Here is a 25,637-nt window from a genome sequence, read left to right as displayed (position 1 = left end):
CAATTATTTCCCTCTGGGTGACTGTGAAAAGGTTTGGTGAAGGAGGCATGTGAAGGCCTTTGCATGGATCTTGCTGAGCATGTGTTAGGGTGGGATGCCCTGCTGTATTGTGGTGTGCAGGATGTCCCTGCTTTAACTCCAATAAACGCATCCAAAAAAAAAAAAAAGAAAAAAAGAAAGAAGCTTTAATGCTTGGAATAGGGTGACCAGATGTCCTGATTTGATAGGAACAGTCCTGATTTGGGGTCTTTTTCTTATATGGGCTCCTATTACCCCCCCCCCCCCCCACACACACACACACACACACCCTGTCCCGATTTTTCACACTTGCTGTCTGGTCCCCCTAGCTTGGAATAAGCTGTCCCTCCCTCAGACTCTGGCTGAGATTCTCTGCCATGTGCTCGGCCACCTTTCCCACTCCTATGCACGCACGTTAGACTGGGACGGGGCAAAACCGAAGCACTTTAGAGGCGGAGTCCCACCCGGGAGCTGGGTCCGGTCAGGTGGGCAGAGCTCCCAGGTGACCGATCACCTTGAGCACAGGCGCAGGGCGCACGTGTTCCCAGCCCTTTAGACGTGCCCAAAACTCCCTGCGCTTTCTATGATCCGACCAAATGCAGCAGCCCTCCCCTTTCCCCCCCTCCTCCCCTCTCTTCCTCTTGGAAGAGGGTGTAAACTCCCCCCATTGCCCGCGGGACGCGAGGGACTGCATTTGCCGAGCCTAGCACGGCCTCTCCCGCGCGCGTGTCCCCTTCGGGGGGCGGTTTCCCCTTCGCTTTGCCTCTCGCTCGCAGCCGGCCCCGGCCGAGCCGGCGGCGCGATTGGCTGCGGATGACACAGCTCAGCGCCGGGGGACTCCGCGCGCAGAGCACAAAACTCCGCCAGGCTGCGCCTGCCCCCGCCACAGCCGGAGCGAGAGCGAGCGAGCGGGGGGAGGCTGCGATCCAGGCTCCGCTCCACCGCCGCCGCTTTAGCACCACCCCTGAACCCGCCTGCAATAATAATAGCAACCGCCCCCCCCCGCAAACCACCCCTCCCCGCACAGAGGCAGGGGAAACCCCCCACCCCCGAGCTCATTGCAAGCGCCAGGAAAGGCGGCGAGGGGGGGTTGCTGCTGTCCTTATATTTTTTGCATGCATGCAGTTGTGTGTTAAAGCCTCCTGTCTGCAGGATCCCGGGGGTTGCAGCGCCCAGCAACAGCCCCGCTGCAGAGCGCGACTTCCCCCCCGCGGACTGGTCCCTGCGGTCTCTGGCTGGGGCGGGGGGTGAAGCAGCCGCTGGGCTGGTTTGCTGGCGATCTGCTCCCTGGGGTGGGCTCGCTGCACGCCCGGCTTTCGCGAGGGGGGGGCTGGCCAGGATGGCTGGGTCGCCCCGCTCGCTCTTGTGCCTCTGTCTCGGCTGGAGCTGCTTGTGCCTGGCGCTGGGGGACCTGCTGCGAGCTCACCTCGTGGGGCTCCGGAGGAAGGCTGCCCTGGGAGGAGTCACGGGCGGCCGAGCCCGGGCGGCAGGTGACCCTGGCCCCGCACCGCAGCAGCTGCCGCCGGGCGACAAGGTCTCGGAACACATGCTCCGGCTCTATGACAAGTACAGCAGCGCCCGGCGCCAGGAGCTCCCCGGCCTCCACCCGCTGCACCTCCAGGAGGGCAACACGGTCCGCAGCTTCCGAGCCCTGCCAGCGGGTGAGTACGGCCCCTGACCCCCTGGCTCCTCTCCGCCCGCTCAGCTGCCACCTGGCCGGTCAGCTGCTGCCCCCAACCCGCCCCGCAGTCTCGGTTCCCCTCCCTCCCCCGAGCCCAGGTAGGTGTTTGGAGCTCAGGGTGAGTCTCTCGAAATTGTCTCCTCAGGGCTGTCAAAAGCAGGGGCAATGGATGAGGGAAACACACACACACACACCCATCTGAAATGTCAGGAGCTCTGAGTACACTCCAGTCTCTCCAAACAGAAGTTGGTCCAATAAAAGACAGCACCTCACCGGCTTGGAAAGCCACACAGAGCCCTCCTCACAAGAGGCAGAAACTTCTAACGCTGCCTTAATGTGACCCCCCCAAAATGTGACATCCCCCCCAAACCTGGGAGCCTCCCTCCCACTGAGGCTTGGTAGATATATGTCTGCTGTGTGGTTGTGACTACTTGTGGAGAGAGGTGAAGGCTGTTTGTATATTTGACTGCACTGTCAGTGAAAATGCAAGTGACACTTCATGCAAAGGGGCTGGGGGAAATGTAACAGGCTTTGCACTGGGTATGAGCATGGGGAGAAGCTTGCAGGTCTGCAAAGTGAGAATAACAAAAGCAGAGAAACTCCATATGGAAACAGTTTACCTATAGTCCGAGATTCCTTTTTCTTTTGGGAGTTTGGTGTGTGTATTTTGCAGGGCTGGCTGTGCAATACCTGTGCCAGAGACCTTCTAGCTGTACGTTAGCTATAATCCTTGTGTGACATGTGCGTATAATAATCGCTGGATCCTACATGAGTTTAGAGATGGGTGCTCCTTTTTCAGCAGATGCAGAGGTTAATCCAGCTGTCTGTTTAGTAACGCATTTGCATATAATAAACTCTGTTTAGTAACGCATTTGCATATAAAACCAAATATATATAATGTCAACTTGATAACACTTGTATCCAGTTCGAGTTAAGGAACTGTCTAGTAACGTTAATAAACAATCTTGCACTGTAGAAGCCGATAGCAGTTTGGCCAGTGACCTTAATGGGGACTGGATCGGTCCATAATTTTTAAGGTGCTGATAATGTTCTTGGTCTGTCTGAAACCACTGTGAAGAGATTTCCCCAAAGCTCTAACATGCACAGCTCCTGAAAAATCCATTCATCAGTGAAAGCCTTAGGATGACAATATAAATACACTCTGGCGCTTTAATGGCCAAATGGCATTTACAGTTAATATCCCACTTAGTCTTTTCAAGGCAAAAATCCCCTCTTTCTAGCTGCCCTGACTTACAGCGTCAAATCAAACTGAAGTTGCATGTTTCAGTTGTTGAAAGCATTAGGATTACCTGTGAGCATTTGGCCACTGCACTGCAAACTGCAAGATGTTTCTGTACTATACAGGATTTACGGTTCAAGAAAGCAACTCATTGAAAATGAGCCTGCTCTAGAGAATGAAATAGGCATGCTCATCAGGCCTGGTGGGGGAAGGGGGGTTAACTTTAGCATGTGCATGAGTCTTTGCAGAATCGGGGCCCTAGAGTACATCATGTTTAACTGACAAGGAACTCCAGGGACTGGAACTCGAAGGTGAAAGAAACAAAGAAGTAGTGCTCCCTACACATATGCCAATATGTCTTCTGATGTAATGCATACGCTGCATCATATAGATGGTTTAATTAGTGTTTTAACTATTTTTTGTTCTAACTATATACGTTTATGTTGCTAATCCTTCTATCCCTCTGGTAGCTGAGTTCCATGTGTGATACAGTACAACCCTGATTAACCAAATATCATAGGGATTTTGGCTAATCAAGGATTTGTATAATTGAGGGGATTTTTGGTGTAATTAACAGGCAGTAGGGGACATGACTCTCTTTTGGATAACAGGAAATTGCAGATAGTTGAAGTTTAGATAAGTTGTACTGTATATCTCCTATTAAGGGTTATCCCTATAGCTGTTCTCTAACTCCCATTGAACTCAAGGAGTGTTTTGCATATATAATAGGACTATAAAGTGGCTTTGGGCTCTCTCAGGCAGCTAGATATAGAAATATAATTACTTAAAGTTGGTTGCAGCAAAGGTCTATTTGGTGACAAATACAGGAAGAGGAAGATGGTTTTACTTTAAGTACAGTTGTGCATACAGAATAATTTACCCCTCAGGAGCTCTGTTAAGTGGAGTTTGTCTTTTGGCATAATTGTGGTTTTGGCTTTAAACGGAAATGCACCAGTAAACCTATCAATGTTGAAAGTCGCTTCTTACTCGTGAATATCTATCTAAGGGGGTGGGGAGGAATCTACAGTGCCTATTTTGACACTATTTGTTGGCTTCATGTCCTTTGCAGTTAGTTTCTGGCTATGACATAGCACATGGTTGATGGGCTAGTTGTTTTTTTATTCCTATCTTTAAAGAAAAAATAAAAGCTTGAAAAATTGCACATCTTTGCTGTTATGAAATTAAGTCAATAGCTAAATTTTTCCAAAGCACATTGATGGGACTCAGGCTCTGAAGTCACGTAGATGCTTTTGGAAATTGTATCCTGTTTGCCCAAGCATGTATGTACATTGGCAATCCACCAAGACTGTGTACCAAAAGAAGCAAGTGTTAACAGCAAAGGGGAAAAAGTACAATCTGTTCCTGATTGTTTAGCTATCTGGTCATTTCAAGAGCTTTTAATATGTAGGGGTCAAAAATAGATGCTGGAAACCTGAAATGTAGTGTTGTGATTCCAAACTATTGTATTCCTTTAAGCTTCTCCATTCCTGCAATATGTGCCTTGATATAGACGCATTATAAAGCCTCATTTACTAATCATATATTTTTCATGACACTAACTGATCGACCCTGCAGTCATTTCACATGCAAAAGTCCCAGTGAAATCATTGTCTGGGACTTCACAACCGCCTAAGAGAAGTAGTTCCCCAACTCCCGCTGAAATCCAGTGAGCTGGGTGCCGAGCTCCCTCAGGCTTCTTTGAAAATCCAAGCCTTTGATTCTTTAAAGGCTACAATATGTATTGGTTGTTAAGGACCTGATTGTGCATACACTGGGCAAACTACTGTGAGTAGCCAAATTCCTCTGGAAGCAAGAGACTTAAGGCCCGATCCTGAAAACATTCACTACTTATTTATTACTGTGTGTTGTTCTGTCCAGGACAACCCATAATAAGTGTTTGCAGGGTCAGACCCTAAATCTGTTGGTGTCAGAGCCTGAAGTATGTAAAGATTTCCTTACACTGTTCCAATGAAGCAGCTCCCATACAGTTTTAGTTCTGAGGGACAGGGAATACCTACTTTAAATCCTGCCTGTCCTATCTTTTTAAAAGCATGGTCTCTTTCCTAACATTAGTCTTCATATACAGAAGGCTGCAGCCTTCTGAATGTTTCCTGTTGATGCACATGGCCTGGTTCTGAAATAGACTGAAAAAGGGAATGATACAATCCAGGCTGAGTGGTATTTGCTCCTTTAAACACACCTGATTAAAGGTATTTATTGTTCTAAACCTAGAAGGCCTTTGGTTGAAATCCCATCTCTGCGGTCTTTCTGATTATATTTATACTAAAAAAAAGAAGAACAGGAGTACTTGTGGCACCTCAGAGACTAACAAATTTATTAGAGCATAAGCTTTCGTGGACTACGGCCCACTTCTTCGGATGCATATAGAATGGAACATATAATGAGGAGATGCTCTAATAAATTTGTTAGTCTCTGAGGTGCCACAAGTACTCCTGTTCTTCTTTTTGCGGATACAGACTAACACGGCTGTTACTCTGAAACTTATATTTATACTGTTACTTGACTGTGGGTGGCAGCAGTCCTATGAACACACTGTTCACTAACCCCTTTCCTCCTCCCCCAATACTTTCACAGTTCAAGTGCCAAAGCAATAAATTTGGAGTGGTTATAAGTTTTCTGACACTTTTATAACTATTTATGCAAAATATTTAACCAGTTAGGTGTTGTCTTCCCTTTCCCTTAGGATACAACAGCTCATTTGTAAGGTTATTGATGGCAGAAACTTGCAGTTCTATAAAACCTTATATCAAATGATGGGGGAGGATGGCGGGGAGGGGGAAATCTTATATTTACTGAAGGTTAAAAGTAGTTAATATTTGGCTTATAACGCAATAGAATTAGGACACTGACAGTATTTCCTTTTTGAGCTATTTTGTTTCCAGATTCTGCCCTCAGCTTGTTAAGACATTCTCCATGTAGATTTCAACTCTCCCTCTCTTCCCATCCCCACCTCTGTTCTTGTTCATATGACACTATAAACCTCATTGCCACTGTTCCCTGAATAATTTAGGATGATGTCCCTAACTGATAAGGGGCCGATCTTATACGCATGAGACCAGTAAAGCTCCCATGGAAATCAGTGCGGAGTTGCCTGTGTCAGTAATGAGGATGGAAAGGGGTCCTCTTAAGGACCCGAGCAAGAGTTCAGAAAAAGAAATTTTCACTGATCTAATTTATAGTGTAACTGAGAAAGGAGGTAGATTAATTTTTCTGAAAATACAATGATCAGAAATAGCAAATGGAAGTTCTTGAAAGCTTGCTGTCCACAACACTTTACCTTCATTAAGAACTTTTGGCTACTATATAATATTGATAACATGACATAAAGGAAAGTTCTTCGCTAGATTTCCAACTAACCCAGCTGGCAAACATTCTGAACTTTATAAAGATAACGTATGTAGTCTAATGAGTCCAAAAATTGGGTTCCATCACTTGAAATCCTACCAATCTTTTAGCCAAACAAAAGAAAGGGCATCACTTTTGAACGCTGTAATCTTACAAAGTGACAAGGGCAGTTGAAAATATGGATGAAAAAATTTAGTAATGATAACAAGCTTCATGATTATTGTAAAATTAAAACTTTGCCCACTATGGATGGAGTTTTCAGAAGTACCTAAGAAAGTTAGGATTGAAAAGTCCACCCTAAGCTGAACTGAAATCCTTTGCTTACAGGGGATAATCTTGCAGTGGCAGAGAAATGGGCTGAATTACGTAGTTGTTTTTCATTTCTGATTTTGATGTTTCTTCACATGTTCTTTTTCATTTAGGCAAATACAAATAATTTTTAAAAATACGGTTAAATACATTTAAAAGATAATTGTTGGATTTTTACATCAGTCAGTAAGAAGCTTAGAAGTCCCTCACCAAGTAAAAACAATGAACTAACTTAAATATATGTGAGAATATACATCACATATGAGAAGTCAAATTGTGTTCTGGCACAATTTCCTCTCGCTGACTTGAATGGAGTTACTCTTGATTCTTCCTGCGTAGGAGACTGATCCTGTATAGGATTCAATGGATGTTCAGCCATTGATTTCAATGAGAGCAGGATTGAGAGCAGTCAGAAACATACAATAGTGAGATAGTTATGGGATAAAATCTGCAGTCCTTGCTTGGGTAAAACTCCTCATTTGTTTCAAAGACAAATTTTGCCAGAGTAAGGCAGAGAATAAGGCTTATAGTTCTTTGTCTCAGAACGTCCCAAGAGTGAGTTATTCTACATACCACATGAGCTAGAAGATTTAAGCATAAAAAGGGGTAGATTAAGAACAGTACTTCAGCTATAATTGTAAATTTCCTTAGTTTTGTAAGCATAAGTCTGACGTGTAAACTTGATTTTAACTTAATGGTTTCTTAGTGCTTGTTAAGTGCTGGTGCAATCACATTTATAAGACGAACGATAGGAGAGGGGGAGAAAAAACAATCAAAAAAACCAACAAAACGAAAAAAGCCCACCTGATTTTTTTTGTATTGGGTTTCTAGGACATTAGGGGACCAGCTCTTCAGCTGGTGTAAAGTGGTGTAGCTTCTTTGATTTCAATGGAACTATATTCATTTACACTACCTGAGGCTCTGGCCCTGAATGCAAAGTTACAACCCAGAATAAATGTTTGTCTGAGTTATCAACCTTGGAAGATGGGACTTCTGAAATCCAAACTAAAACACCTTTACCATAGCATCATTAAAGGGGATAGTGTCAACTTGAAATGGAGACAGTTTGTTTGAAAATGTGTTTTAAAGTAATTTCAGGTATTACATCTGCCCATGAGCCAATTTTTGTGGTTTTATAACCACCTTTTCCTATTTTTAAGACTGTTTTCCTTCCCTTTGTTGTGGCATGAAACACCCACACAAACAGCTAGGGAAACTGAGTATAGTGAAACTGACTAATCATTAATTGCAGTCAGACTGAAAAACAAAATAAAGAAAACTCTACTCTTTGTCCTCTAGCCTCTTTCAGGCGTCATTTGCAACAGCAGCTTTCAAAACATTCTGATAGAAGTGTGGTATATATATATCTCTATATCTATATATCGATAGATATAGTTGTTGGTGACCCCTTGAATCACACCACTTCAGATGAAATACAAACAAAATCAGGTTCTTTGCATGAGAAACTTGAAAGGTGAGACATTATGAGTTAGCAACATTGGGCCTGGCACTGTAAACTTTCTCTGCTTGGAAATTGATAGGAGCTACACAGGACGAGGGCTTGCAGGATCACGCCCAGAATTTGTTCTGGTTGGTGTAGATTCTGATCTTAGGCTGGATGTACCTCTATTGACTTCAGTGGAGTTACTCCTGACTTGCACCAATGTAAGCGATAGGAGACTCAGGCTCTGTGTTATCTAGTTGAAAAACCCATCGTTTAACCAGTTTACTGATATTACCCTTTGTACTACATTGGAGTACACTCGCTATGGGTCTGATATTCTTCTCACGGTGGTGTAAATAAGAAGTAACTCATCTGAAGCAAATTTAATTACAGTGCTGTACAACTAGGGTAAACAAGAGGAGAATCAGGCCCTATATATCCATGTATATCTATCAAAGAGCAGATAAATTCACCCTTATGAAGTTGGGATGAAAATCCACAAGCCCAGGCATGAAAATCTACGTATCCGCTTTAACAAATGATTTTATACACACCTGCAGTTACTTTACATGTGGATTGCAATATTAAGCCCATATACTGGAACAAATCTTTTAAAGAAAGAAGTCCATAGTTCATGGATGGGTACTATAAACCATATATTACTTTCAGAGCCGGTATGACCTCTGTGTTTAATTTATATAAGACATATCATTTACTCACTACACGGTACATTTATGATGTGTAAGATGCATATTAAAATCTTTCCAGTCATAAAACGCCCCCTGTAAATTAGTTACTGAGCATGCATGTTCATTGCTTTTCAGAGTTTTTTTTATTAAAGTTGTTATCACTTTAATAGAAGGTTTTGGTTTTTTTTTTAAATTCCAGGTATCAACCAATATTACATCCGAAATTTCTTCTTTTAAAAGAATGAATCTGGTGCTGTGTTTAACAAAATTGGAAAGTTTTATATTTTTACATGCATAATTTAGAAATAGCTAAATTAATTGGGGAGTTTGGGAGAAGGTTGATGGGAAGAGATAGGGGAAAGTTGGGGGGAAAGAAATTTGGCATCAAAATTGTATTCTCGGCCTTGAGCTCTTCTATTCCAAGTTTCAGTTCAGTTGTGCTATGAACCCATGAAAACAGGGTTTTATAATGGAAATGCTGATACATTCTTAACTATATACGGGTGCAAGAGAACTGCTTTAATATCTAATTTAAACTATGGATAATGACGACTGTATAGCTAAATAGCCCTCATTATTGCATCCTTTTTCACCCATGGGATAGATTTGGCAGTCCATAAAAATGTCAGTATATCCTCTATAAAGGTAAACACACCACATGTTAGTGGACTGGTTCCAGCTTATTGATGTCTGGGAATGCCCCTTGTAACATGAATACATGTTTATGCTGGTGATGTCAGTTTTCGCAGGCATGCTGCCTTTTAAAAAATACTTTTTATGCCTTATGGTAGTAGGCAGCATAAACAGCTGTGGGTTCTTGTGGGTGGAAGAGAGAGCCCAACGGTCGCTTTTGAAGAATCGTCATGTACGAAAAGGTACCTCACGGTGCCATCAGGGGTCTGTTTCCCATTCGAAGTATGGGTAACTCCACTAGCATCTCTGATATCGCTGTGTAGAAACTGAAGGCAAATGCTGACTTGATTAAGGGTGGTGACTAAACACAGAATATGTACATATTTAGTACTACTTAGAGGGAACCTTCCTGCTATAGATCACACAAGGCTTATTCGTCTTTGTGGAGCTCCATCATTGTGCTCTTACAGAAAGGCTTTGATTTCAATGAGGTCAGGATTTCATGCAGGAAAACCGAGACAGAGAAGTGAAATGTCTTGTTCACGGTCATATGGTGAGTCAGTATAAACTGGGAGTTAAGGCCAAGTGAGTCTGATGCCCTAGTGATTGGACCATGTCTGCCTCCCCAGGATATACCGCAGGAATATAAGCAATAAAGTGTGTTTGTGCAGTGTCTACCACAATGTGGCTCTGGTCCAGACTGAGGCTCCTACATGCTACCACAATACAAGTAATAACAATAAGTGTGTTTGAAGTCTGTCTTGTCTATTTCAATTTACAAGGGGCTGAAAACCACAGGGCTTGATTTTCCAAAGTGTTGACCATGCAGTAGCAAAATCTGGCCACTTCATTTAGATGCCTTAATGGGAGCAATCCTCTCCTTTTCAATCTGACCTTGTGGTATGTAGGTACCAGTGGAGAATCTGGCTCCATATTTTCAGTCAATAAACTGATCTCTCCCTCTGATCATGAGCTTCAGTAACCATATGCAAAGCAGTGATGCTCAACCGTTGTAAGACCACCTCTCCCATGGCTGCCTGATCCTAAGAGAAAGCATCGGCAGGAGTGTTGGGCACCAGGCCCATCTCCGGTATTGTAAACACTCCTCTCTGGGCTTTCTCTCTTTGGCATTAAAGACCCTGAGATGTGTATTCAGATCTGTTGATGAACATTTCATACGCAACTGAATAGCAACAGGGAAGAATTGAGTATGCAAATAGGCAGTGAAGTGTTCTGCCATTTTGTTTGATGTGGAAAGCATATCAAAGGGCTGTTATGATGCCATCACTTGAGAGTGCTTAGATTTTTGACCTCTAGAATGATTTCGTTTGAGACATAGACTGCTGTTTCAAGCAGATTATACTGTCTGTAAAATCTTGAAATCCTCTTATTGGGAGGAGACAGTGGCATCGTAGATAAAGCACCGAAGTGGGACTCTGGACACCTGAAATCGATTAGCAGCTTTGAGATCAACTGATGAAAAGTGCTGTATAAGAGCTAAGTGGTATTGTCAGACCTAATTTCATTTAAACCGCTCTGCCATGTAAATGGGAGTCAGGCCCAATGTGTCATTTTAAAAAAATTATATTTATTTTACAAAGAAACCTCTTAGCCATTATTCATACGCTAAAGGCCAAATCCTCAGCTGGTGTAAATCAGTCTAAATATTGAAGTCAGTAGAGAGAGAGGCTGATTTACTCCAAAGGCTGGTCTGGTCCATGACTGTACAAAGAAAGAAAACCCTGCAGGACCTTCCTATTCTGTAACATGCTCCTCAGTAGCTCTTGACTTTAATCAAGATTTTGAACTGTAGCATTTGTGGGCGCCAGTGCTTTGTAGCTTATGTTCTTTGGGTTTAAGTGCTGCCGTCTCATTGTGAGATCAGTGAGAGTTTTTCCTGAGAAAAAACTGCAGGATCAGGTACCTTGTGGCTAAATCCTCTTTTAAATCTTCATCCTTTGATACTTCAGGGCTTTGTTTTAATTTGTCTGCTGCCCATGCTTTGAAATCCATTATCCCTGCTGCATGATTGGTGAATTGGACTCTGTTCCCAAGTGATGTCAAACCAAGACATACATTTTTGTGTATTTTTTGTTTAATCGAATTCTAAAACCAAATACATAACACATCAGTGACAATAGCTAATAATCAGCCAGCCTGAGTTCCATGCAGGTGGGAAACTGGATTAGTTAGTTGCATAAGTGGGTTGTATGAAAGTAGCACCATTTATTGGTAGCATGTGATGTGTGATGTTAATTTTTTTAAGTAAGAGTGCAAGAATGGCTTGTCTGGTTTTGCTTATTAATCAAAATACATGTTGCCCCGTTCATGTGTATCACAAACCAGTTAGTTTTTCTTTCTTTTTTAAGCAAGAGCAGATTAATTTGTGTTCCCATTTTCTTTTGTTCCTAGATTCTGAACTGTTACCATTTTTGTTAATTGCTAAAATCCCAAAAGAAAAACTTGACTCTGCATTTAAAAATAAGCTCAAACAACAGATACCCTCATGATAACATAATTGTCCGTAGGAGTAGATTGATGTAATTCATTATTTGTAGATGTATGTATTATTCACGTGTCCATATAGACCCCAACGGAGACCAGGTGGTCATGTGCTAGGTGTGGCACAGACAAGTAGTAAGAGACTGTGCCTGCCCTGTTTATTTTATTTTACAAAGTAGGATCTAATCTGTTGAAAACAGAGTCTTCAGGTAATGATTCATAGACACAAATTGGATGAATCTCAAAGCATTCTGCAGTTTAGTTCAGTTAGGTCAACTTCCAGGTGCTTAGATTATCTGAACATCTCGAATCCACAAAACCCGTCAGGAAAGCATGTGAAAACAGGTTCTTGTCTGTGTGGGATTCTCAATTCTTCCTTCTGGGTCAGAAATTTGCATGAACTATTCTTCCTTGTCTTTGCAGAACAATGAACATAATAGAACAGGTGTTTTCCATCCCTTAACTGCGCAGTACCCACTTTTCCTAAAATTCTTCGGCTCTATTAGCAAAAAATGGGAAAGAGATGGGCCAGATGTGTTTTTTACTTCATTTGCTGGCTTTATTCAGACCTTACTGGCAATTTTGATGTTGCCAGTCAGAATCTGGAAGCCCAGAGTTCCATCTCCCCCCAAAACCTCAAACTTTTTGGAACATCGGGGGCAGGGGAGAAAGAAGTGTTGATTTGTGTTCGGTTGAAGTGCTTGAGCAAAGGTTAATATCAGCAGTCATTTTCTTTATCCAAAGACCTGCTCATCCCTATTTACATGGGCACTTCTGGATTTTATTTTTGTCATTCCTTTTAAATGAAAGAACTCTTTCAAAACCCTGTGAGCTAAAATCCCTCCTCGGACTCTTGAGAAGGTGGATTGCCATGATGTCAAAGAAGGTTTTAACTTAATGTTACCTTGTTTTTCTAATGTGTTGGTTTGTTTCCAGTCCTTTTGGGGGCTGTTGCATATACACGTTTCACTATAGCTGTATTTTCCATACAGCCCAGTTTTACAGCTCTCCAGTGTTTCTTAACGCTAAAATCTATATTTCTGCCAGTTTGACCAATATAAACGTCATCGCAATCTGAGCATAGAACTTGTTTTAAGGAAACCTGCTGTTGCTCGTTGCCCAGTGGAATCACTTTTATGCTTATAATCAAAACACAAGCTTAAATGCCCTGGTGACTCGGGGCCTCTGTTGTAAGTGTGTCTTTGGATTGTGCGAGATACCTGTTAGACTGACCTCTGTAGTTTCAAAGCCATGGAAATTCCCCATTCACAAGAACCTGCTCATTGGCACGGTAACATTGTGCCTATATGGAATTATTGCCCTTGGTTTGTTTCCTTGTGGATCATGCATTCAGGAAAGAGGGTCTGTTTGACCCTTCCACTCCAATACCATGGATGTTTTTTCTCATTAACGCCTTGTTTCAGATCTTGATTCTTCTTTAGCAGCCTCTCCCTCTCTAAAACATTCTGCACGGGTTGTTTTTGACCTCTGCACCTTGAAATGTGACATCATTTAATGACTGGGTCAAAACGTGACCCGCTTATTCTGGAGGAAAGTTTATGCTGTGGACTGTGGTCTGCATTAAAAACAGGATGCTGTAACAATGCCATTACCTTGTAATAAAGATCTGTAAAATATCATGTCATGGATTAGCCAATTGTGCAGAAATATTTCTTCTCTTATTGCCTTAAAATAACCATACTATGGCTCCTGGTGTACTTTCCTGGGCTGGTGGGACTAAAGAGAAAACCTTTTGCTTTTCCACATTTTTAGAGGCTTGCTTTATTTTTACTTAGAGACATTTTTGATTATTCTCCTAATTTTGTAGTTGTTGCTGTTCCAATCTCTATCCCAATGGACATGTAGTGCTCTAACACAGTGGTTCTCAACCATGGGTACATGTACCCTAGGGGTGGGCAGAGATCTTCCAGGGGGTACATCAACTCATCTAGACCTTTGCCTAGTTTTACATAAAAAGCACTAGCGAAGTCAGTACAAACTAAAATTTCATACAGACTATGACTTGTTTATACTGCTCTGTATACTATACACTGAAATATAAGTGCAATATTTATATTCCAATTGATTTATTGTATAATTATATGATGAAAATGAGAAACTAAACAATTTTTCAGTCACAGTGTGCTGTGTCACTTTTGTATTTTTAGGTCTGATTTTGTAAGCAAGTAGTTTTTAAGAGAGGTGAAGCTTGGGTGTATGCAAGACAAATCAGACTCATGAAAGAGGCACAGTAGTCTGGAAAGGTTGAGAGCCACTGCTCCAGCATGCCGGGAACCAATCTACAAATACAGGGTGAAATTTACCCTGGTTAAAGGGCCAGTACTAGGGTTCTATTCTGATTGGTATTTACATGATATGTAGACTTTGTGCATGGGCCCTGATGTAGCAGAACATTTATAGTGCTTAACTTTTGTTTGTTTGTTTTAGTTTTTGAAGTTTATAATATTTTGAATAAGGAAATGTAACACATCCCAGTTTATATTGGTAAATATCCTGGCACATTGTACACCTAAGTTTCTGAATGACAGCTAGACACTAAACAAAAAATAAAGATCAAAAAGTATTGTCCCCATTTTACAGATGGGGAGCTGAGGTGCAGCGAGATTAAGGGTGGAATTTTCAAAGGAGCCATTGAAATTCAATGAGATTTGGGTGCCTAACTCAATTGGGCACCTTTTGATAATCCCAGCCCAAGTGGCTTGCCTGAGGTCACACAAGAAAGCTGGGAATTGAGCCCAACTCTTCTAAGTTCTAGCTGATTCCCTACACCCATCCTCCGTTGGTAGGAAGACGTTAGGGTTGAAGTGACGCATACTGGTAAGTGAATGTGTTGAAGCTGAAAAAGACTGACCTGAAGCCTAGTGAAGTCAACTAGGAGTCTTTCTATTGACTTCAGTAGGTTTTGGATGAGGTCTAAACTGCAGCTGCCCATGCCAGACCCCTCTTCTGGACAGAGAAAGAACGTTTGTTCGCTAGGGATGTCAAGCTAGCCATTTGTACACATGCTAAATAAACACACATTAAAAATACACTTGGCTGTCAAATTCCTGGATGTTCTTTTGCAGTCTTCAGTGTATCCTTTTAAGCAGTCCTGCTTCCTGTGATATCGTTTGCTTCCTGACCTCAGAAGGGTGCAGTGTGGATGCACTCAAATATTCTAATGATGTATAAGTACCTAGCTAGTTTCCAAATTCAGTCAATCCTTGGCCTCTCTCCTGAGGTTGCCAACAAAACTGCTAGTTGCTGTTGAAGTTTCACTTGGCCAGTGAGAACTGAATAGTAAAGTGTGTTCTTTAAAATTGAACGCTGGATGGGGACTGTGTGGGGATTGTATATTCAAACGTAATGGTCTGCTCCTGCTCCCATTAAAGTCGATGGGGAATTTTCCATCGGAATAAGTGAAGATAATACAAAGCAACAGGTAACACTGGCCCTTTGGTCTTTCGGGGTGTTAGAATTTTCTGTGTTCTCATGTGAATATTTCTTCTTTCAGGGAGCCCAGGAAGCAAAGAGCCATATGTTTTTAATCTGACCTCCCTAACCAAGTCTGAAAATATCTTGTCGGCGTCATTGCATTATTACATTGGGGACCTACTAAACGCTACCTGGAGTTGTCCCCGATCCGGAGGCTGCTCTCGTCATGGACACAGGAAACCTGAAATTCAAATAGATTTCTCGGTGTTGAGCTTTCCTTCTGATGGGAACCAAACTCGAACCCTGGGACATTTTCTAATAAATGTTTCCATGGCTTATCGGGATGTCCTTTCCTGGCAGTGGAAGGACATTACTCATGTCCTGAGTGAGGCAAAGCAGAATGATGAACTTCTGATTGGTGTGAAAATGGCCTTGACTGGCCGCTATTCCTGGAGGAGGATTCCGTCCTGCTATGAACCTTACATCCTGGTGTACGCCAATGACTCTGCTATTTCAGAACCAGAGAGTGTTGTTTCTAGCTTGCAAGGACACCGTAATTCCCTGGTTGAGGGTTTCCCCAGACCGGAAGGCCACTCAAAGAGCAGCTTTGGTGAACAGCGACGGAAACGTTCCACCAACATCCTGTTGCCCTTGCAGAATAACGAGCTCCCAGGTGCTGAGTACCAGTACAATGAGGATGAGGGGTGGGAAGACAAAAAACCCTACAAAACCCTCCAGCCGCGGCTGGCAGAGAGGACAAAGGGTAAGAAAAAGCAGAGAAAGAACAACCACCAGAAGAGCCAAACGCTCCAGTTTGATGAGCAAACCTTGAAGAAGGCAAGAAGGAAGCAATGGAACGAACCAAGATACTGTGCGCGGCGCTATCTCAAAGTGGATTTTGCAGACATTGGCTGGAGCGAATGGATTATTTCCCCTAAATCCTTTGATGCATATTACTGCTCAGGCGAATGCCAATTCCCCATTCCAAAGGTACAGTATTTTTTTTCCCCCACTGTCTTATTCTCCTATCTCCAGAGAGTAGGAAAACACATCTAGGTTTTATGAACTGCACATATTTGTTTACAATGGTAAAATCCAGCTTGACTCCTATTAAGCTCTAGAATGTAGTAACTAAGTAATATTTTATGTCTGTTCTTTAAGGGGTAGTTGTTAAAATAGCTAATATGAAGTTAGAATTGCTTTATACAAAGATATAAAATCAAAGTTATATAGCAGAATTATTTTTGTCCAGAATCCAAATGTGCTGTAAATTGCTTATTGGGTAATAATAATGTGTGAACTGGTGACCGTCCAGTTTAATCAAGCATAATAAAGGACTGATCCTACAAATGCTTATGACCAAGTATAGTAATTACCATACTGAGTTAGTCCCAATAGAAACCAATGAATGGGACCACTTGGAGTAGTAAGCGCTATGTTTGGTAGTAAATATTTTCAGGGTGGGGCTCTGAAAGGGGTAGGCGGGTGTAGAGTCCTAGAAGTGGATGGGACTCTGAGTATCGGCCAAGGAGCTAATGAAACCAAAATCATAAGTCATTTGCTAAAGAACTGTATCCTCTGAGATACATACATAAGCACAAGAGGCTTGATCCTGGAACCCTTACTTTAGAGTTGCCCCTATGGCTTTGACACTACGGCTATGAAAAATGATTACTCTGGTGAGTAAGGGTTCCATGATCTGGCCCTGTTGCCGGAGCTTGGCTTCTTGAAATCAGTAGGCCAAATTTATTTCTGGTGTAGCTCCATTGGAGGTCATGCCCACAGCTTCCAGCCTACCAAGGCCACAAAGTGGGATGCAGTATATAACAAAGACCCAAAATGGGGAGAGGGGGACACACACAAATTATTCCTGGTATCTGGAAACCACAGTAGATGTAGGGTTCATTGTTCTTGCCTTAGCCTTATCTTCACCATTTTCTCTTTTTCATGTAACTAATTGTCAGCACTGAAAGCAAAATGATTTCAAATCGGTGCGGAATTTTGGGATTAATCGGAATGATGTCTTGTTTTCAATGAAAGACAGATGAGATGTATGGTAACATCCGGGATAATTTAGTCCAGTATGGGCCTGATCAGGAAGCCTTTACTTATGTGAGCAGTTCTGTTGATTTCAGGGAGACTGCTCACTTGAATTAAGATTGCAGGATCAGACTCTAAAACTTGGAGGGCTGGCTTCAGTTTTGTGCCTTTGCTGAGAGTTCAAAAGGCAAACAAGGAGATTTGCAGTGTTCTTGGAGCCATGTTATTAAAAAAAACTGGTGGATGAGGTAACCTCTTTAATTGAACCAACTTCTGTTGGTGAAAAAGACAGGCTTTCGCACACCACAGTGACCTAAAGAAGAGCCCCGTGGAGCTCGAAGGCTTGTCTTTCACCAACAGAAGTTGGTCCAAGAAAAGGTATTAACAAGATTGTTTGTTTGTTTGTTTTTCAGTGGTAGTAAAACATTCTACTGGGTCTTTTTGGCTTCTCCCTCTGTGATTGATAGCATCCATGCTCTATCATACCTATATCCCCACATATGGGTTTGAAACAGACCCTTAACTTTAGCAGCAATTTGACCTGGACTTTTTCCATGTTAACTTTGAGGACGTTAAGTTATAGCAATGCCCTGGGCATTGCTTGGGTTAAGGCTGTGTCAGCACTTCCAATTTCAACCTTGTTTATAAGGATTTTAAACGCAACTGTAAAAAATTTGCTCTGGGGATTGACCTTGGCCCAAGAGCAAATCATTCATATATGTAGCATTATTTGAAATAGATCAGTGTGGCTATTTTAATGTACAGGAATGCAAAAACAAAAATATTTTTTAAACTAATTCTCTCAGCTGCTCCTTCTACCTGAAAGCACTTTACATTTTAAATGAATTTGGGCATGTTGTGAGCTGTGTAATATGAGCAAACAGATGGATATTTTGAAAGAAGTAAAACAAACAGGGAAAACAATTTTAAGCTGCCAGTTATTCTGTATGAGACTGCTCCAAACCCCACTGGAAATCTGCTACTGACTTCTATGTGATTTGGATCATGTCTATTTTTCTATCTGTGGACAATCGTTTTTTCCCTATAAACGCTACACTTCAGTGTGCTGGTGTAGAAGCTGCATCTGCATAGCTAAGTGGACCAGTTCCTTGGACATTGTTTAGGGTCTCTAGATTAAAAAAATAGTATTTTCTTATAGCTCTGTTCTGCAGGGCTTCAGATCCTCAAATGTATTTAGGCAACTAACTCCCGTTAATTTCAATGAGAGCTAGGTGCCTAAATACTTTTGAAGATCTGGTCCTTCAACTCCCAGTGAAGAGTAGCTCAGCTCTTGGTGGAGTGTAACAGTTCACGTCCAGTAAGTAACATGTAACATGCCATTTCAAAATTGGCACCCATTCACCTGATGGCACCGTGATGGCTTGGTAAGAGGGCGCCTGTGTTGTGTAGCAGGTAAATGGTATGTATTCAAAATAGGCCTGATCGAAAGCCCATTGAAGTTAATGGGAGTCTTTTCATTGACTTCAGTGAGCTTTGGGTCAAACTTCACGTGCATAAGAATATGCACCTTCAACAACAAATGAGCTTTTGCAAAAATACGCTGAAGTACACCATAGGTGCGCAGTGAGGTTATCAGAAGCACTCCTTGCCAACTCTGCTCACACTGAAGTCAAGGGTTTGGCCAGTGCTGAGAGCGTCTGCAAATTTCACCCACAGTTGCTGCTAAATGCCTATTAACATAACAAAGAAAGCAAGTTTCATATAAGGATTTATGTTCTATTTTTTTTTTTTAAATATGAAGATCCCGAGGCAAAAGAAAAGTCCCTTTTTCCCACAAACTGCCAAACCCCAGAAAATAGAAAGAGTAATAAGAACATGCACTTTTTGTACGTAGCACTTCCTTTGTGTAGCACCCTGAAGGGCCCTAAAACACTTCACAAACAGAGGGCTTGATTCCCATGGCCTTGCATCTCTGGTAGTTAAAAGCAAATGCGAGCCTCCCATTCTGATGTGATCATTTTACTATCAGAACTAGTTTGTATTCGCTGCACTAGTGTAAATCACTACAGTAGGTGCAAAACCTAGAATAAGGGATTGCTCACCATCAAACAGGGCCTAAGGTGGCATCCGTTCTGCATTAGGCATGCTGCTCAGCTGTATGGAGAAGGGGAAGTGAAGATGAATTGGTTCTAACAAAGCTGCTATTTGAGGTGTAGAGAAGCCAAAGGGAGACAGTGTGCTTACCCAGACATCGGAGAAGACTTCCCATCTTTTGCCAATTTACTTGAGAAACCGTAGTGGTTTCTTAACAGTCTTCTTTAAACATTTAGAGTCAGACTCATGCTCAGTGAAAGCAGGTGTGAGTCCATGGAGGGTTGAGCTCAGTTGCATCAGGTCTTAATTTGGTTCTGAGAACTAAATGCACTTCACAGTAACGGTTGCTATTTATTGTACGTATTACTTTGTGCCCAGTAGTCCCAACTGAAGTTGGGGCCCCATTGTGATAGGCCCTGTACAAACAAGTAAGAAAGAGTCCTTGCCATGGAAAACCTTAAGGTCTACATAGATGAGATGGACAAAAAAGGACTACTGACCCCATTTTACAAGCAGGTACGTGAGGCACAAAGAGATTAAATGTCTCGTCCAGTGTCACACAGGACATCTGTGACAATCATGAACTAAATCGAGATCTCCTGAGTCCAAGGTCAGTGCCTTAACCACAAACCCATTCTTCATCTCTAAACATACTTTAAAAGGCTTGGTACAAATGTAGGGCTTGAACCTGCATTTCTTAAGCATGCAAAACTCCCACTTTTGGGGTATATAAGGAATGTCGGATTGACTCCTTAACGTAAACTTAAACGTGACCTTTGAATAACTCTTTCCTGTGTTCAGATGGAGTGTATCTAGTTTATTATGGAAGTAGGTGACAATGTCATGTCTCTGGTTCCATGAATGTCAACAGCAAATTCCCATTGATTTTGGGATCCAAACTGTGCCTGTTGTGCACATGTGCAGTGTGAAATACAATTTGCACCATGTGAACCAAAATCCACTTTGGTTTTTTAGTGCGAATGAAGATTCAACACATGACAAGGAGAAACAGGCAGGTTGAGATCCATGTAGTATTCTTGATCCATGCGCACGACTCCCATTGACATTCATGAGAGCTGTGCATTTGCAAACTGATACTGTAGCTGTCAGGTAATACCAAAAATTCATCTGTGCTTATGGATATACAGCGGTCCTTCGGTGAAGGAGAACTGAGCTCCATCTAGCCTGGTTGACGAACCTGTTGGGTAATTAACAAAAGATGCGCCTCTTCCCCTCCTACTCCCACCCCCAATTCCCAGCCTTACCCTCTCCCTGTTTCGGTGAAATGGTTAGAGTACTGTCAAACCCACATGTGCTGAACTTGCAGAATACCATAGAGCATACAGGCCAGACAGTCCCTCTCCCAGGTCAGGAATGAAAGCTGGTCGCTGACATCATTCTCTCCACTCCTAATGCATCTATAATGAAATTCAACTGGGCAGCAAGTCTCTCAAGGATGCGTGCAGCTTAGCAGGTGCAGCCCTAACCACAGCTGGACTCGTTCACAGATCTGGCCACTTGGAGGTTACTGGGTTTTTCCCTTACGCCACTCCCACTCTAATAGAAAATCTCATGTGAGATCCAGCCTGCTTTTCATTAGTAGGAACCAGACAGAGCAGGCTGCCTTCAGGCGAAGATGATGTAACACGCTCTATGCAGGGTATATGCCAGTTTAACCCTTTCCATTGGGAATTTTAAAATGCTCCGCTTTGGCCTGACTCTGCTGCCGGTGAAGTTGTCCATTGACTTCAATGAGAGCAAAGTTAGCCCAAGCCTGAGCGCCTTGAAAAATCCCACCCTTAAGAGTAAGGGGCTGTGTATTTTCTGTGGGCTAGAGGGTAACACACAAGACATTTCAGATATTTAAGGAAATAGGTGCGATCCGCCCAGTACCAAATAATGTTGACACTTACTGAGACCCTTTGCCAGATGATCCACCACACCCAAAGCTCCTTCTTATCCCATGGGAGGCCTTTACTCCGAGCACCTTTGGAATCAATCCTGTAAACAGACCTGTACTTTAATGTGTTTAATTCAGAGCGTTATTGAGATGCAATTGTATATTTCAGTGCTCCATCCAAAGTGAGTAGTCCAGGGTTTGAGTTTAAAACCCCACCCAAACGGAGTCAGATCTACTGATTAGCTGAACCAAAACCTCAGCTATTAAGGACAGGCATTCTACCATAAACCAGTGGATCCCTGCTCTCCTCTTTTGTATGATATAATTATGGCTGATAGTTTCAAACTTGACCAAAGGAAACCATAAGAGTGGGGAGAAATGCAAAGTCTTTAGGAAACTAAAATAAAACACCAAATAGCAACTTTGTTAAAACTGATTAATCTTCACGTCCCCTCCTCCTGATGGTTGAGAAGCATTCCTAATGCAGAACGGCCACCACCTTAGACCCCATTTCAGTGATGGTGAGCAATCCGTGATCCTCTAATGCCTCGCACCTCATGTAGTGAGTTTGGGGTAGCACAGGTTCCCTGTCCGAAGGGCTCCCAATAAGAAGCTGAGCAAAACTATGAAAATCCATTTTCAATTCCTATCAATCCAATAGACACCGTGGATATTTTCTCAATAATAGGATTCTTATTGATTTTTTTTTTTTTTGTGAGAACTATAGGGACCCTCGGACATCGAGGGCCATAAGCTCCCCTTGATTTTTGTGCAGAATGCTCATTGAGAGTGTCTGGAACAACCTTATCTATCACCTGCTTTCTGACTTCACAATTTATACAAAAATCTTAAGTTGTGGGAGCACTGACATTTTTAAATGCTCTATAAAATGTTGCAGAGGAAATCACAGTCTCTCTTTAAAAAGCTGTCTCGCTGCAGGATCTCCGAGTCTGGATAACTGTATTTTTGAGCAGTCCCTTTTCAACCATATTTGGCTTATGGCTGTAAAGAGGGCTTTCCTTAGAATTCATGGCTTTTAAGGCACTCCACCATGCCTTACTGCACTGGGGACATGGAGCTCTGTGGTCATTTTGTTCTATTTAAAATCATAATAATGTAAAGTTTATTGAAGCTTCCTGCAAGAAATTAAAAAGAGAATTTTACTGAACTCTTTGTGTTTAAAAAAAAAGAAAAAGAAAGGGCGGGGGGGCTCTTGCTGCAGGTAGATAGAGAGCTTCTTGCAAGGCTCTGAGGCCCAGATCCATAAAGGTATTTAAGCGCTTAACTCCCATTGATTTCAGTGGAAGTTAGGTGCCTAAATATGTTTGAAGTTGTGAGCCTGACTGCCTTCAAATTTAACTACCTTAAAATGGAGTTAAGGGAACTCAGGATGGGTCCCATGCATTGCTCAGTCTCTCAGAGTGCAGGAATAGATTCTCTCATCTGGAGAAGAAGAGGAAAAGTTTGGATGATGTTAACCCTAACCAAAAAACAACAGTGGAATGTTACCAAATGGATCCTTTTGAATCTTGCATCAAAGGGTTCCTATCCTCGCTGAGATTAGTTCTAGCAACATGATATGGAAACTGTCCATTCTGACTCATTGTGGTTGGAATTTAAGGATCGCCTATCTCTGAGATAAAGCAGAAGAATACCATTGGCATTTGTTTGCTTAAATGGAGGCAGGCTGGAGATCCCTGCACATCACCAACATAACTACAAGTAGATATTCCTAATTATATTGTGTATATGACATAATGAGCCAGAATCTCCAAATTGTTCCAGTGCTTTTTCCGTGGAAAGTCATTTGGGCTTGCAAATCAGGTAGTTAGATGGCTAATCCCTGTGACTGATTTTTGCAGATACAAATTCTATCTTTTGTGTCAGGAAAATTGCAGGCTCTCTGAATATTTGGCCCACTGAACCCTGCCTGACATTTGAGTAGGAGTATTTTTAACTCTATGACTGCCAGGTTTTAGGTCTGAAATGAGTTATAAAATGAAGTTCTGAATATCTTTCTTAAAGGACAGTATCAACAAAAAAAATCATATTCTCGTTGGGTTTTGTCGTATTACTGCGTTTTCCTGTGTTACTAGTACTGCTACATAGGTTACTGAAAATGAAAGTATATTTAAAATCTTGTTCTAAAATTTGTTTACTCATATTGGGCAATGAAGTTAGCTCAGTCAATTTTGTTTTCTAGTTATAATCAGTGGGCCAAATTCTGCTCAGTTATAGAAATGTAATTCCAGGTACCTTCAGGTTTACACCAGTGACTGAGAGCAGAATTTTGCCTTAGTGTTAATAGGTTTACTACTGATGGAATTTGTTGGGTCTAGTTGTGCAATGATGTAAAATGATGGTGTAAGTTACAATCAGAGGTACATTTACACCCACTTACGCTGCTTTTCTGACTAAGCTACATCCGGCATATAATGTACACCACCATTTCCATCAGTACAAAGTGTCCTGGTCTATATGTTTCTGATGCAGCCGTTGCCCCTAGATGGGGTGTGTCTCTTGAAAAGGCAAGAAGTTAAGGGCCACTTTCTTCAGAGTAAGAAAACTCTAGCTGAATTGTAGAGCAACAGTGACACCCAGCGGCCAGTAAAATTAATCTAAAAATGGTATTCCCTGAAGATATCCCGAGGGATATACCGTGACAATTGAGAACAGAGGTACTCAGAATTGCTGCCGCTAGCTAGCCTTTTTGACTCATCGCTGTCTTTCTTCAGGGAATTGGCTATATTTTGTCCCAAACAATGAAGTGCAGTGTTACAATACAGTTCCATTTTAACGTGCACCTTCACATTTCCTTCTCTTCTTGTTCTTTCTTCTGCAGGTCTTGAAGCCATCGAACCATGCCACCATCCAGAGCATAGTGAGAGCAGTTGGGGTCATCCCTGGTATTCCTGAGCCTTGCTGTGTCCCTGACAAAATGTCTTCTCTCAGCATCCTATTCTTTGATGAAAATAAGAACGTGGTGCTTAAGGTCTACCCCAACATGACAGTGGAGTCCTGTGCATGCAGATAACATCCCAGATGAGCCCTTTGACGTGTCTAAATTGAGCTGTTGCTTTTTCTTTTCTCCCCCCGCCAATGCATTTCATTCAAAAAATAGATTTATAAACAAACCTGAATACGAGAGAAGATACTGAATGGAGATATCCGGGCAGGGGAACTTAAACTTAACTCACCCTTGAATCTGACTGAGAAGTAAGCTTTAGCAACTGGCGCTAACTATTTCTGTTGTAATGGACAAATGAAAAGTGAAATTTACAAAGGACTGTTCAAGATTTTTTGGAACTGGCAGGAGGACAACGTTGATTTATTTTTGTACAAGGCTTTGAAAGTGGCAGCCGCTGTTTGATTTTTTGTGTCTGTTCTTCTAATGACTAATGGGGAGGGAGATTAAGAAATACATTATACATTTGAAGCTAGGCCTTGGGTTACTGAACAGCTCAGCAAGTGCTAAATAACCTGAACAAATCTAACATATCCTAAGAGCCTTAGAAAATCCAATGTAAACATTTATTTCCTTGATCTGACATCATTGATTTCACGTGTATATTCATTATTGTATAGCTTGTTCTTTAGAATTCAGCCCATGTGACATTCCTCCCCTCAGATTTGATAATATAAATCCCAGTTATGCTACATGAGAAGTTGTGATGTCACACAGAGTATACTGGGAAAAAATTGACCCAAAAGCCTAGCACAGTGATTTTCAACCTATGGTCCACAGACCCCTGAGAGGCTGCAGATTATGTCTAAGAATGCTAAAGGGATTCATACCTCCATTTGAAATTTTTTAGGGGTCTGCAAATGAAAAAAGGTTAAAAAATCACCGGCCTTGCGAAATGCAAGTATCATACTCAACAACACAGCTGGCTGAATAATGAACAAATATTTTATCTCATGTGTGCAGATAGTCCTTAAGCAACTCATAAATGTCTAAAATTGTTACATGACATTTGCTGAATAATTCTTTATCTGTAGCTTATTTGCATGAACTTCATTGATTATTTGATGATCAACATTTAGTCTGTTAGCTAGTTTTGATTGGTTACAGAGGTCAGGTGGTATTGTTTCCATTCCCTTATTGGATACATGTTGCTTTTAGAATCAAATTGCCAGTTCAAACTTTGCTCCATGAGAGTTTTCTCTAATAAATACCTAAAATGTGGTGTTTCCATGAACATTCCTGCCTGTAAATACATTTGCTAGAACAGCTGAAGAAAGTGAATCCTACGGCCCATAAACACAGTTGGAGAGATTTCACTTTCTATTGAAGGGAATATATTCATGGAAACATTTTTGAGGTA

At 41.9% G+C, this 25,637-nt stretch overlaps 1 protein-coding gene across 1 annotated transcript; it reads left to right on the top strand.

Annotated features, from left to right (window-relative positions):
- The first annotated feature begins 899 nt into the window (after positions 1-899).
- On the top strand, positions 900-25,511 carry BMP3 (bone morphogenetic protein 3). Its single transcript, XM_054029857.1, has 3 exons — positions 900-1,679; positions 15,397-16,307; positions 24,155-25,511. Exons 1-3 carry the CDS (start codon positions 1,358-1,360, stop codon positions 24,344-24,346), a joined length of 1,425 nt encoding a protein of 474 aa, XP_053885832.1. The 5' UTR covers positions 900-1,357; the 3' UTR covers positions 24,347-25,511.
- Positions 25,512-25,637: the final 126 nt, after the last annotated feature.

Source organism: Malaclemys terrapin, chromosome 5 (genome assembly GCF_027887155.1).
Source record: "Malaclemys terrapin pileata isolate rMalTer1 chromosome 5, rMalTer1.hap1, whole genome shotgun sequence".
Classification (NCBI taxonomy): Eukaryota; Metazoa; Chordata; order Testudines; family Emydidae; genus Malaclemys; species Malaclemys terrapin.
Note: the sequence above shows the minus strand (reverse complement) of the source record. Positions and strands in the feature narration are given on the sequence as shown.

Excerpts from the sequence above, each read along its gene's own strand:
- BMP3 (XM_054029857.1), top strand. The coding sequence starts at position 1,358 with ATGGCTGGGTCGCCCCGCTCGCTCTTGTGCCTCTGTCTCGGCTGGAGC. Across the intron at positions 1,680-15,396 it reads CTTCCGAGCCCTGCCAGCGG|GGAGCCCAGGAAGCAAAGAG; the intron begins GTGAGTACGGCC and ends TTCTTCTTTCAG. Across the intron at positions 16,308-24,154 it reads GCCAATTCCCCATTCCAAAG|GTCTTGAAGCCATCGAACCA; the intron begins GTACAGTATTTT and ends TTTCTTCTGCAG.